Below are 14,903 nucleotides of genomic sequence, written 5' to 3' on the forward strand. Positions count from 1 at the left end.
TACACATTTTATATAAATTCATAAATATTTGACAAAATCGTATAGTCTCGCTTTAATAATAACAGTTGATACAGTGTGTGATTTTAAAAGAATTATAAATGGGTCAGCTTTATTTGTACTAGCAGCTTATAAGTGGGGTTTTCCAAAAAGTTGTTTTTCCAGGATACACATATTGCTTTTGTAAACAATCGCAAAAGAATTGCAAAAATGGCAATGGTGTGTGACAAAAACTTTTTATAATTCAGTGTAAGCGTCAAACATTCTGGTAACATGTGTTACAACTCAACATACTTACGTATGTTCACTTCGGTTGTTGTCACTCTGTGTTTGCTCCTCCCCCTGCTCCTCCTCCTCCTCACTTTCCATGCTTCTCATCTCCACCTCTGGACTGCTGGACGCTAGCTCACCCTGCTCGACTGGACTCCGGTCAGACACAACTGTCACTAGAATTAAATAAGAGGCTTAATGCATGTTCGTTAAGAGATGTCCAAACTAAGCCTATGCAGTCAACATAGGCCATCAGAGATGACACTTTCAGCATAAACTGAATTTTTGCTACAAACTCTATGAAACAACTACCTCAAAACAAACAAGAGGGCCATGATGGCCCTGCATCGCTCACCTGACTAACCTTGCTACATCAACTTAAATTCTATCAGACCCATATACAATCCCAAGCCAGATTTCATCAATTAATACATTCTGACAAAATTTCATTAAGATGTGATGAAAACTGTGACCTCTTTCATCTACACAAGGTTTTTCTGGAATTGGCCCGGTGACCTAGTTTTTGACCCCAGATGACCCAAATACAATCCCAACCCAGATTTCATCAAGATAAACATTCTGACCAAATTTTATAAAGATTGGATGAAAACTGTGACCTCTACTGTCTACACAAACAAATTGTTGACGGACACACGCACGGACACACGCACGCACAACGGACGCCGGACATCACACGGTCACATAAGCTCACCATGTCACTTCGTGACAGGTGAGCTAAAAATACCAAACAAGAGGGCCATGGTGGCCCTGTATTGCTCCACTGTTTTTTATGCGAAAAAAGCGTGCAATGCGCATGGGTTGAAATGTACTCAAGCATATGACTTCTCCTTCTATCCATCGTCCCACTGGACGCTTAAAGTTGGAAGGGGTGAGCATTTTTATATATGGAAAACGTTACTACGGTGTTAACTAAACAGACTAAAAAGCCCAAGAATTGTTGCATAGGTCCTTTGCTTATAACGTAGGTACATTTTTCTCTCCAAAAGATATTGTTGTTCTTTCTAGTTCACATATTTTTAGATGCTGAAGATCAAATCTATGCATGTTCTACAAGATTAATGAAAGTTCCTTCATTCAATCATGAATCTTTTTCCAAAATTCCAAAAAGTGTTTGAAGGTTTCAAAGTTTCTTTTACTTATATAGTTCATGACATATGCAAAATACCTAATGATGTAGATCACCTGAACTTCATTCTTGAGGCATTAGTGAGTGTAGCAGGATTATTAAAGTGGTGAAGAAATTGTTTATTGTACAAAGAAGATATTTGCCCCAGGAAACATAAAGTTACGAGTTTTTCAGGTTCATGAGGTGCCGAAAGGCAGTAGGAATGATGACTTTGTAGAGGTTGTTTGTTAAACAAAGTAAATGTTTATGAGACAAAAATTGAATTATAATTCATCAAGATGTTGCGATCATGGCAACACTACTTTCATATGGCGTGTGGTTTAAAGAGATATCATGGCAAACAATTAGCTTGACCTAACGTTCCTTTACTTTTTGATGATGCGAACAGCATCGTCCAAGGTATCATAACCATCATTTTTTTTTTTCACAATGGCGACCTATGTAAAAGACCGAGCCAGTCCGATTGAGATAACTCGATTTTTAAGTTACTTCCCTTTTGCATTCGCCACTGCGTAGGAGATTGCTCGTCATTGATAACATTCTCCTAGCAAAGTTGTCGTTTGTGTTTCAACATTCAACAATGGCCGCCACCATGAGAGTCTCGATTCAAAACTTTCTTACTGCATAAATTGGCTTGTTTCGCTATTTAGAAGCTGTCATTTAGGATATATGAATTATTTATTCACTAAATCTCCGCTTATGACAACAATAATTGGAATTCAAAGGATATATACTCGATGTGAATGAAGGACTTTCTGGATCATATCAGCTTGACACGGCAAAACTGGCATACTGGTATTTTTAGTTATCAATATATAAGTCACATTGTACTCTTAAGTATACTTACATGTATCCCGGGTACGGTAAATATACTAAAATGTACCCGGGAAATTTAACCCTAAATCAGTCGTTGTCAACTATTTTTTTGTAATAATTATATATACACATTTATATTAATTTTCTGTAGAATGGCCTCTATATTATCGGAACACATACTAAAAAAGCATGTTGATGCAGTGTTTTTTGAAGAGAAGTGTGTTTAAGATAATCGGTTGCGCGTTTTACGACATCGGATTTGGGCGCGAATACAACTCGGGTACAGTCTAATATGGACCGAGTACAGTTACGTTTATTTACCGTACCTGGGGTACATGTAAGTATACTTAGAGTACCCAGGGTACATGTAAGTATACTTAAGAGTACCCGGGGTACATGTAAGTAGTACCAGAGCCGACAATGACCAATCAAGCCCATTATCCCTTATGAACCGACTCAAAAAACCGAGTCGGCAATATTTGACTTAATTTTTGGTTTGGTTGCTCTCGAGGGATTGAAAATTTCAGAATCATCCTAAAAGCCGTACGGGTTTGATCCAGCAGAAGCGACATTGAAAACTAGCATACTTTGTTATCTAAAAGGCTGCTAAACCTGATATACAATGCTAATGTGAATTTTCTCTCACATGATGTTCATCAGTCATATAAAAACTTACAGCAGTAGTAAACAACTGGACAATTATTAATGAACGCATCTTTCATTTGTCTTTGACACTTTGATTTTGACATGGCCTAGATTTAAATATGTGACTGGACTTTACCAGCACTCTTGTAACAGAGCTAAAGTTTCAATGTACCATTGAAGATCACCTAAATCCAGATTTGCTTTTATAGACGTGTGAAAACTTTTATTGGGTGTGACAAGTAAGCAAAAATTGGTCATTACCCAGAGGCCACAACTGATCTATGACTGTATTAAAACAAGAAAAATCAGTGCATGCTTTAGATTTCCTTAAATAGTTCAATAAAAACTAATTTCATAAGCCTGGAAACAGTTTAACAGTAATGCTACCAATGTGTAACACCAGGGCCTTGAATTTGAAAACTAGGACATGCATGGTCATTTCTTCATGAAATCAGGACACAAAATTGTATTTTAAGTCCTTAATTGACCTGGCTATAGTTCTCAGATTATTATAAGCTCAATCAGTATATTTATATCATTATTTATGCTTTGTGTATTGTAAACATATACACAATCATGCAGTTACATGATAGCAATAAATAATATCAAAGCTACCCATACTATAAAGGTCATTGACAATAGAGCTGCAACTGGTACCCGAAATATCCAATGATATCGGATCCTACGTCAGATTCGCGGGTACGGATCCATCCCTGGAAATTTCGGTTCCAAATATTTATTTTATAGTTGTATGTAACCTAGCACTGTTTTCACGAGTATTGTTTTTTTATACAGACTGGTTCGATTTAAAAGATAAAAGAAACGTATAAAAGTCAATATTTATTGATGTGTTACAGTCAAATAGCAGATCATTCGAGATTCTTCGGCTTTTATTGTATTAAGAGTGTCACTTGCGACAATTCGAAATCATGGAGGATTTACACATTATTAATTCATAATGGCAATAAGTAAGTTTTCAATCCTTATTGTCTTTCTGAGTTGTATTAAAAACAACGGTAGTGGATCCAGTGTGTCTGGAATGTAATTCAGGTAAATTTTGCATCATTTTGCGACCTGTCCAATTGAGTTCCTGCATCATGTAAATTGTAATGTCTTGAAAGCATCCTCTACTAAGTTTAAATGCTATCTTGTGATGCAAGGAACCTCAGTGCCCAGTGAGAGAATCTTCTGCACAGCAGGAGATCTCGCCAGTGCTTATAGGCAGTATTATAGGGCTTGCCTGGACCCGGACAATATTGAAATGCTAATTTTTGTGAAAACAAACATCAAACTGTATGAACAGTGAAAAGCATAATTATGTTAACAAACAAACTATTAAGTGAATAATTGTTAAGGTTTCGTTTTATTTTGACATTGCTACAATGTTAAACGAGAACTTTTATGTTGTTTTTTTGTTAATAAATGTTAAATGTTTTTTAGTCAAATTATACTTCTAAAACCATTGATTTCTTTAATTTAGACAGAAACTTCTAATTTTCTCTTATATGAGGGATCCGGATCCGAAAAACTGTAAGAAACCATATTTGGATTCGGATCCGAACAATTTTTTGGATTCGTTGCAGCCCTAATTGACAAAGCCTATGGTCAAAATGTGAACACATTGAGTGTAATCACCCTCTCGTGCCAGCAAAAACAACACGTTGACAGGTTGTCATTTTTGACAGTTCTACTTTCACTTTCATTTTGTGATATCAAACTATTAACAATTATGTGGCTGAGAAAAATATCGCCATTGCTTTTTATGCCCCCTGTAGTGTGGCCTATATCAATTGAACTGTCAGTCAGTCAGTAAGTCAGTGTGTCAGCCTGTCCGTCCGTCCGAAAACTTTAATGGCCATAACTTTTTTAATATTGAACATAGCAACTTGATATTTGGCATACATGTGAATCTCATGGAGCTGCAAATTTTCAGTTGTGAAAGGTGAAGGTCATCCTTCAAGGTCAAATGTCAAATATAAAGCGTCTGTCTGTCTGTTCGAAAACCTTAACATTGGCCATAACTTTTTCAATATTGGCATGCATGCGTATCTCATAGAGCTGCACATATTGATTGGTGAAAGGTCAAGGTCATCCTTCAAGGTCAAGGTCAAAGGTCAAATTTTGCAATATTGAAGATAGCAACTCCATATTCGGCATGCATGTGTATATCATGGAGCTGCACATTTTGAGTGGTGAAAGGTCAAGGTCATCCTTCAAGGTCAAAGGTAAAATATATGGCTTCAAAGCTGTGCAGCAGGGGGCATTGTGTTTTACAAACACAGCTCTTGTTTAATATATTTTCTGCACATTCCTTCAAAAAACATACATCAATACACGATTTTCTTCGTTAATTCAATCATTCCTGACAGACTTGTGTACATATTTCTCTTACATTTTGACGCGCATAGGTAGGACCGCATTACCGCTTCCAAAATGTGTATTCATACTATTGCCTTCTAGGAACTTATCTGATGTTTGACGGAAAGGGCCGAAAATGTGCCAGTGTGGGTCATGTTCCCCACAGGTACTACTTTCCCGTTCCCCCAATTTTTTTTCCGTTCCTAAAATTTTTGGTATCCAATTTTTTTATATTTAATATTCAATTAAATTTGACTTTCTCGCTATACGAGATAACACTACTTACGAATCTCCTGCTCGGCTAATAACTTTAATATTCAATTAAATTTGACTTTCTCGCTACATGTCTGTGTTTTGCTGTCATATTTTGTCGATCGAATGCTCGGTTCTAAAACGCCATATCATTGGCCAACACAATGAGAACAACCAACCAGATGACGCGTTATAAAATTAAATGGTGTACATGTGTAGATGAAACACCGAGTGACATATAGCGAGAAAGTCAAATTTAATTGAATATTAAAGTAATTAGCCGAGCAGGAGATCAGTTAGTTGTGTAATCACGTTGCTTTTACTGTCTTTTAACGAATCCAGTTGCATTTTGTCGGCAGCTGCATGGGAACATGTGTGTTTTCGATGAAAAAGGTCACGTCCAGTGTTCCACAATCTTTCAGCTATAGGCATATAGTGCGTTTCATACCTTGTGTATATATAATACATATACGAGAATTAGATTTTCAAACTATGTATTTTTGTCAATATTCGTTGTTGAAAAGTCGAACCATACACAATAGGTGTACATTTAACAATCTGGAACCCCTGGGGTAAGCTCGGGGGGAGGCGGGGGGGGGGAGGGGGCAAATTTATGATACTGATGCCTGTGGTTTCCTTGACACAAATTCACTGTGCACATTTCTAAACAAAATATGTGTTTCTTGTTTCTAAAACGCAGTCTCTTTTGTTGACAAACACATTTCATTATTCCTATCAAACTATATGATGTCAGTCGTTAATTGGATTGATATTTGTCATTTCAATAATCTTAATTTTCGCTTCACAACGGCGCCATTTGCATACAAAAATACCAAACACAATTTAAGAAACCGATTTTAATTGGAAGATTGGGAAACGACAGCCAATTATATCGCTCGTTTTAAAAATGCTTAGGCAGAATCTACCAGTGTTAAATGCGGAGAGATTTTGCAGGCCTCAAATATATTAAGCATATTTTCATTTTTGTGACCCCCAAGGCAGGGTCAAATTTGACCCCAGGGGCATAATTTGAACAAACTAAGTAAAGAACTATTAGATGTCACTACATACCGAATTTGGTAGCCCTAGACCCTATGGTTATGGACAAACAGATTTTTAAAGTTTGCACAAAATAGGCTTTATATAAGCATAATTAATTTATGTTCAATTTTGTGACCCCCGGGACAGGTTCAAATTTGACCCCAGGGGCATAATTTGAAGAAATTTGGTAGAGGACTATTAGATGTCTTTACATAACAAATTTGATAGCCCTAGGCCCTACGGTTATGGACAAGAAGATTTTTAAAATTTGCACAAAATAGGCTTTATATAAGCATATGTTCAATTTTGTGACCCCCAGGGTAGGGTCAAATTTGACCCCAGGGGCATAATTTGAAGAAGTTTTGTAGAAGACTATTAGATGTCTCCTCATACCACATTTGATAGCCCTAGGCCCAATGGTTATGGACGAGAAGATTTTGAAAGTTTTCACAAAATAGGCCTTATATAAGCAAATTTTCAATTTTGTGACCCCCGGGGCGGGGTCAAATTTGATCCGAGGGGCATAATTTGAAGAAATTTGAAAGAGGTTCACCCCAGGAACATTTGTGAGAAGTTTTATGAGAATTGGACTTGTCGTTTAGGAGAAGAAGATGTTTAAAGAAAAAGTTAACGCACGCACAGACGCACGCACGACGGACACATGACCATGACATAAGCCCAGCTGGCCTCTGGCCAGTGGAGCTAAAAAGCAAAATGAGTTGTCCATGATAAGCCTGTAAGCAGGCTTTTCTAGGGCTACACTTAACACACACGCATTAAGCCCTTTTTCCAAGGCTATGCTTATGATTATCTTATTTTGAGTTTTAGGGCCGACTTTGAAGAAACAAAACAGGGAACTTTTCCTTATATTGTATCAGAAACATTCTTGTTTTGTTGTTGTTTATGACCATAAAAACAAGACCATTAAATGGCACATGGTAACACATATGTTTCCGAATATGGGTTAGAAGGTAATTGTAAAGATTTACAGAGAGAAACATGTTTTGTTTTTAATTCCAAGAAATTCACTTTGACTTTGGACCAATGTTCTCCAGCTAGTAGCTGCATGTTTCATTTAATTTGAATTCTAATTCAATGCTGGTTGGTCATTAACATTAACCGTGTTTGATTAATGATTATTGCACATAATATTTGATTTTATAGTGCTGATTCACCTGTGTGCAATGTTAAAACAAGAGTGGTGTTGTTTTTGAGTGGTTTAAATTTACATTTCCTTACTTTTTGCATAAAAACAAGGGCTGTTTGTTCAACATGCATGCCCCCATTATGGGCTGTCAGTTGTAGTGGCAGCCATTGTGTAAATACGTTTTTTGGCACTGTGACCTTGACCTTTGACTTAGTGACCTGAAAATCAATAGGGGTCATCTGCCAGTCATGATCAATGTACCTATGAAGAGCCATGATCCTAAGCGTAAGCATTCTTGAGTTATCATCAGGAAACCATTTTACTGTGTCAAGTCACCGTGACCTTGACCTTTGACCTAGTGACCTGAAAGTCAATAGAGGTCATCTGCATTCATGATCAATGTACCTATGAAGTTTCATGATCCTAGGCGTAAGCGTTCTTGAGTTATCATCCGGAAACCATGTATCTAAGTTGAGTCACCGTGACCTTGACCTTTGACCTGAAAATCAACAGGAGTCATCTGCGAGTCATGATCAATGTACCTATGAAGTTTCATGATCCTAGGCATAAGCGTTCTTGAGTTATCATCCAGAAACCATTTTACTATTTCAGGTCACCGTGACCTTGACCTTTGACCTAGTGATCTGAAAATCAATAGGGGTCATCTGTGAGTCATGATCAATGTACTTATGAAGTTTCATGATCCTAGGCATAAGCGTTCTTGAGTTATCATCCGGAAACCATTTTACTATTTCGGGTCACCATGACCTTGACCTAGTGACCTGAAAATCAATAGGGGTCATCTGCGAGTCATGATCAATGTACCTATGAAGTTTCATGATCCTAGGCATAAGCGTTCTTGAGTTATCATCCCGATACCATTTTACTATTTTGGGTCACCATGACCTTTGACCTAGTGACCTGAAAATCAATAGGGGTCATCTGCGAGTCATGATCAATGTACCTATGAAGTTTCATGATCCTAGGCCTAAGCGTTCTTGAGTGATCATCCGGAAACCATCTGGAGGACGGACATACAGACGGACCGACATTTGAAAAACAATATACCCCCTCTTCTTCGAAGGGGGGCATAATAATTAGCTGGTATGTACTGGCAGGAAATAAAATCTAAACAAAAAAATAATTATGATAAATTTTTATTTATCTTAGCAATCAAAGATTGGTATTTTGCAAGTGAATGGTTGGTATATTTATGAAATACTTTTCAATATATCTTTGTTTATTGGTCAATGCACAATTTGAAGTTTCAAGAAGGAATTGATTATCCTTGATGATGTAAGAACAAGTTATTTAATAAAATAAATAATGATGGAGAAAATTACTAATAATAATTATTTCTGCGAAGTTTCTTTGTCAAAAGATATTGACATCTGGAATAAAGCAGTTAAGCACATTTTGATACAATACCTTTTTGGTGATTATTCAGGGAGTTGAGATTTGCACCTTCAGAGCATGCAGCCTTCATTGAGGCCACCCTGGTTGCCTTGACAACACTTTTCTCTAGAGACGAATCAGATTGGGAACTCGCAGACGAGGCAATTCCACGCGTTTCAGGTTTCTTTTTATTTTCTGTCTGTGAAACAGCCTTAGCCTCAACTTTCTTGGCTGGTCTACTACTGGAGCCAGAAGGAGTCAGGGTGGGAACAGATTTTTGAGACGAATGGGTGTTACCACTGGTGTCCAAAGATGGCATAAGTGTTTTGGCAGATCTTGCACCGCTGGCTGTGCTTGATTTTGGCGTCAAATTCGCTGTAGCCGAGCCGCTCCCAACTCGACGCTTGTTCCGTAAGAGTCGCGATTCGGCAGCTTTCTTGCCAGCTGTTGTTATAAAATAAACAAATTATACTGAAAAAGTACATAATTTATTAAATAATTAGCTGGTATTTACTGGCAGTAAGGGTATCACATTTACATATTTTTCTTAACGTTTAAACGAAAGGAAATACGAAACGTTACCATTTAAGCGGTATCCCTAACGGTTTTAAAAGCATCAGTGCCATGGCCTCTCCAAACTGAAAGCAGTAATTACTTCTGAAAGTTATATTTATTGCATATCCCATTCACACAATGACGTCATATTTATACAAACTGTTATCGGCGTTGTCGATCCATTGGGTTACACTTTGTCTATTTTCATGCCGTAATGTTTTGTAACAAAAACAAATTAATATCGAACCAACATTCCTTAAATAAGAGTATTAACCGGTTTAAAAATTTTCAATGTTTTACTTAACACGATGTACATCAAAAGATGCATACTTCAATTTCAGTAAAAATGTTTCTATACGGAGATAGTTGGCCATATCTCTAGAAATGAATGCCGATGAAGAAACGTCAGGAAAATTTCCTTGTGCACTTCGTGCCGACGGGCGTCGAATTTTCAAGACTCGGGACATGCAACAAAAGGCGGGAATTTCGTGATGACGCGCGTTAAATATTCAAGACGTCTAGTCTGTACATGGTGTATTGTTGTGTTTACGGTATTGTGAATAAGGGCCATCTGGCGCACGAGATACAAATAGTTTTTAATACGAGTCGTTTTCAGCAGCTTAGTTAACAAGCTTTGCAACGTCGTAACGTAATGAACTGAAATGAATTTTATTGATATTGACTGTCGTTTAATAGTTTACAGTTTTTGTAAACGTTTTTGAATAAAACACGAAACGCGACCGTTTAAACATTTAAACGTGATACCCTTAACTGGCAGGAAATAAAATCTAAAAAAAATTATTATGATAAATTTTTTATTTATCTTAGCAATCAAAAGATTCCTATTTTGCACATGATTGATCACCAACTTAAGCTTTAAAATATTAAAACTATGTTGTTGATAACATATCTGAATGTGTTGCCATTTCCATTTTTTTACAAGGTTATGTGTAATTTACATTAATATCTTTCTTAAAACAAGAGGGCCTGAAAGGCCCAAAGTCTCTCACCTGAGATAAAAAGATATTATTCAGGGTTATACAGGTTTTTTTTGGCCCTATTTTATAGCCGAAATTCGGCTATGTTCGCAATCTCAAAAAGTATACTTTTTTCCCAAAATGTGGCAAAAAATTCCCAATTTCAAAAGAAATGCGTATTTTATCTCAATTTTAATTCAATTACATCTAATAAAGTATTATATGATTTTGTTCTGTTAATTTGAATGATTATAAAGAGATATATCAAATTAAGTATTTCCCTAATCAGTGGACTTTTTGTGTGGAAAAAAAGGCTAATGAATTTATTTTCCCAATTTCATGAAAATGCCAACAAAATTCCCAATTCCAAAGCCATGGGCTATCTTCCCAAAAAGTGGAAAAAAACTCTGTTATAGATAATTTATTACCCATGGGGGTAAATACCCCAACTTTTCAAAGCATGGGGGTAAATGGTCAAATTTTGCCTTGCTTGAAGAGTAATTTGCTAAAAGTAAAACCAGAATATAGCCAGGGTACAGACACGCTACTTTAATAATGTTAAACATAATTAACCATGTGTATTCCTTCATATTAGTAGGTTTCTTAATTTCTTGTTATTTTAACTTGTATTGTTGGCATATTACATTTAAGAAGATCTTCGTCCTTATCGTTCACCACCGTGGGCCACAGAAAACTTTTTTGCCAACTTTCAACAGTTGTTTCATAAGCGTTTTAACGGTTCCTTTTTTATTTGAAAACAGAGGAAATTAAATCATTTAGTATTGGCAGTACAATTTTATTACTCGATACAATTTTTGCCGTACACAAAGAATCAATTTTACTTTGAGAAGTAATTTGTGTTGGCTTGAAAGAAGCCATGCTGACCACTTCATGTAATTTGATAAACACATGAGCGCTTGACTGTCTGTTAAAAAATCAATACTAAATTTACCACGCATCTAGATGATAGAGTATACATACCGACTGGCTAACTATTTTTACAATCCAGCGCACAAATTAGCTCTAATTTTTACGCAGCGATTTTCCTTGTCCAATTGGGAAAAGTACCCGTACCGGTCCAATTGGGAAAAATTGAGTCGTGAAAACCTCAAAATTGGGAAAAATCGAGTCGTGAAATCCTTAAATTGGGATAACCAGTCTCATATTTTGGCTAAAGACACTCAGCTGTTTATATTTTTTGTTTACGATGTACACAGAGAATTTACAGAATTAGCGTAATTAGCTCAGATTGGCTTGCTTAAATGTACGCACGGAAATGCTAAATTGAGTGTATCTTAATATTTCTAATGCGTATATTACGCTGAAACGCAGCTTATCTAGAATGCTGATTATTGGGACAAATCTTCTGACCAAGTTTCATGAAGATTGGAAAATAAATGTGGCCTCTAGAGTGTTAACAAGGTTTTACTATAGCCATAAAAGGAAAAATGCCCCGCCCCCTGGCAGCCATGTTTTTCAACCAACCGGCATCATTTTTGAACTCGTCCAAGATATTATCGGGATAAATCTTCTGACCAAGTTTCATGAAGATAGGACAGTAAATGTGGCCTCTAGAGTGTTAACATGATTTTACTATAGCCATTTAAGGAAAAATGCCTCGCTCCTTGGAAGCCATGTTTTTCAAGCAAACATAATTATTTTCGAATTCATCCAAGATATCACTGAGACCAATCTTCTGACCAAATTTCACGAAGATTGGACTATAAATGTGGCCTCTAGAGTGTTAACAAGGTTTTACAATAGCCATATAAGGAAAAATGCCCTGCCCTGGTGGCCATGTTTTTAAAGCAACCAAAACCCTTTTCGAACTCAGATCTCGACACCGGTGGTCTGGGGACCCCAGATTTTGGCGAGGACCACCAGTTCTTTCAAGCTGGGTGGTCCTCCGGGAACCCTAAATTTATAGAACCAATTTGGCTTGATTGACCATTTGAATTTTTAAACGTGGCTCCATTTTTTTTAAAGCGGCGAATTAAAAAAAATCGGTAAAATCTTATTGGAAAATGTACTGCGAATCGAAAGCACGCAACTGAGCATAAGCGGCCAGCGTCAGTCAGTTGTAAATATTGATTTTCGACGATGTAAGCGACCTACAGTGCAGAGTATATTGAAATCACTGAAGCGTGCAAGTGTTACAAACGGTGTTTTTACTTCTATTGTCAAGTTTTAGGGGGGTTATTATCGGATTAATGGCTCCTTTATGATATTGAGCAAAAAAAAAGTAACACTGGGACAAACTGTTACGACGATCAATAATTATAATAATTATTAGGGCCGCTATTTCTTTAATCAAAACCATAAGCGATAGGGCTGGCAAAAGCATTTAATTTTTCCACAAAAACACTTTTTTCTACAGGTATTTGTGAGCATTTCTGTTTAATAGTTCCGTAATTACAATGACCTTGGAAGGATATAATTTGATTAAGATACCAACAATTTCTGAAATAAAAAGTACAACGTTCACTCGATGTACTATATTCTGGATATGTTAAAATTCGGACATTTAAAGATAGTGACATGTTTGTGTTGTTTTGTTGTTGATAGTTTATTAAAATATGTTTTATGTTATTTCAGGCAACTAGAATGGATGGTGGTAATTATCTGGGCCTTTCTGTCAGTAAATAGGTGTGAAAAACTATAATTTAATTGATCCTGGAAATTATCCACCACTAACAGGGTCTAGTAATGATGATACCGCATATAATAGTATGTGTTTTTACCATCAATACTTATAAAAATTGGGCTATTCTCCTCCTTCTCTCTCTTTTTAATACAAACAACATACATATAATAATAATAATAATAATAATAACAATAGTAACTCTAATAATAATAATAATATTAATATTACTTCATCATAATAGTTTAAATAACATATACCAATTATATTAAATTCAAACAGATTCAAGTAGTAATATTCCTTCTTGTTTCATATGCTTCATTTACATTCCTAAAGTGCAAAAGAGCAGACGCAATCAATATGATTGGTTATCTCTGTCACGTCCGTGCAGGAGCAGACGCCATTTCAAGGTCGTTCTTTGTGGGAAATTTTTAAAACAGATTGACCTACTTGCTTTTGCGCGGACCTGACAGAGATAACCAATCAGAGCCATGCTTTTAAATACAGTCAACCAATAAAAACACCGCTTTCTTACAGCTTTAGGCTCGACATAGATTATTAATTTTATTAAGTACTACGTTTTTAACACTTCTTGAATAAGTATAGATATTTTTAAACAAATAGATTTTTATTAAGGCACCGCACCAACACTGCAAAGTTTTCTATTTATTTTATTTTTTTTATTCAATATAAAACATACAATGTAAATATGTGCATAAGCAAGAACAAAAGTGGTATAATACAACAGTAATAATGTCAAACACATATTATACATGATATGCTAGGATATACTGTTTTGTTTTGCTTTGGTTGCATGTGGTGTATGCTGTTATTACTATAGTTAGGTAGAAGACAACTGGACTGGGTTATGAAAGTTTATGCGTTTCCATTTTTGTTCAAAAATATGAAGTTTATCGTTGTTGAGGGCTATTTCTTTTTCAATTTGGATCTTTAGTTTTAAATAGTTTATAAAACAGTTGAAAGTAGGTATTTGTTTTTTGTATTTGAAGCTAAATATAAAATATTTCATTAATATGATAATGTGGTTCACAGTGTTATTAATTTCTGGTATTTTAAAATTATTCACACCGAAACTGATATTTAAGAAGGACAGTTTTAATTTTAATTGTTGGTTCTCTAGAAATGTTGTTAACTGGTTCCATAGAATTTGAATATGTTTGCACTCCCAGAAAAGGTGTTCTATTGTTTCAATGTGTTCGCTGCATATATCACATAAATTTGTGTTGGATAGGTTGCATTTAAAAAGGTATTTATTTGTAGCTATGATTCTATGGACATATTTATATTGAAAATTTCTCAGTGTGCTATCAATAGTTGTTTTATATGGCATGATAAATATTTGTTTCCAATTAAATTCTTGTTCTCGAAGAAGGCTTTGCCATTTATTTTGAATCTTGGAGTTTTCTGCAGGGTGTTTAATTTGTAGTTTGTAAAATATTTTGTTTGTTTTGTTTTGTTTTGCAAGTATGTTTTCCGTGAATGATGTTTGAGTACATGGTGTGTTTTTTGTATTAATTGTAGATTTAATATGTATGGGTATGCTTTTAATTAATGTGTAATACATAAGGAAATTGCCCGAAGGTATTCCGTATATATAACATATATTCTCAAAAGAGTAGAAGTCTTTTATTCTGTAATCGT

The 14,903-nt window shown here is 35.7% G+C and overlaps 1 protein-coding gene across 1 annotated transcript in view; it reads right to left on the reverse strand.

Moving 5' to 3' along the window:
* Positions 1-291: 291 nt before the first annotated feature.
* Positions 292-14,903, reverse strand: part of LOC127831403 (uncharacterized) — a 64,761-nt gene continuing 50,149 nt past the window's right edge. The window contains exons 11-12 of the mRNA XM_052356389.1: positions 9,102-9,512; positions 292-443 (exon numbers count right to left, since the gene is read on the reverse strand). Coding sequence (XP_052212349.1) covers positions 292-443; positions 9,102-9,512 — 563 coding nt within the window. The remainder of the gene's footprint in view (positions 444-9,101; positions 9,513-14,903) is intronic.

Source organism: Dreissena polymorpha, chromosome 5 (assembly GCF_020536995.1).
Source record: "Dreissena polymorpha isolate Duluth1 chromosome 5, UMN_Dpol_1.0, whole genome shotgun sequence".
NCBI classification, from domain to species: domain Eukaryota; kingdom Metazoa; phylum Mollusca; class Bivalvia; order Myida; family Dreissenidae; genus Dreissena; species Dreissena polymorpha.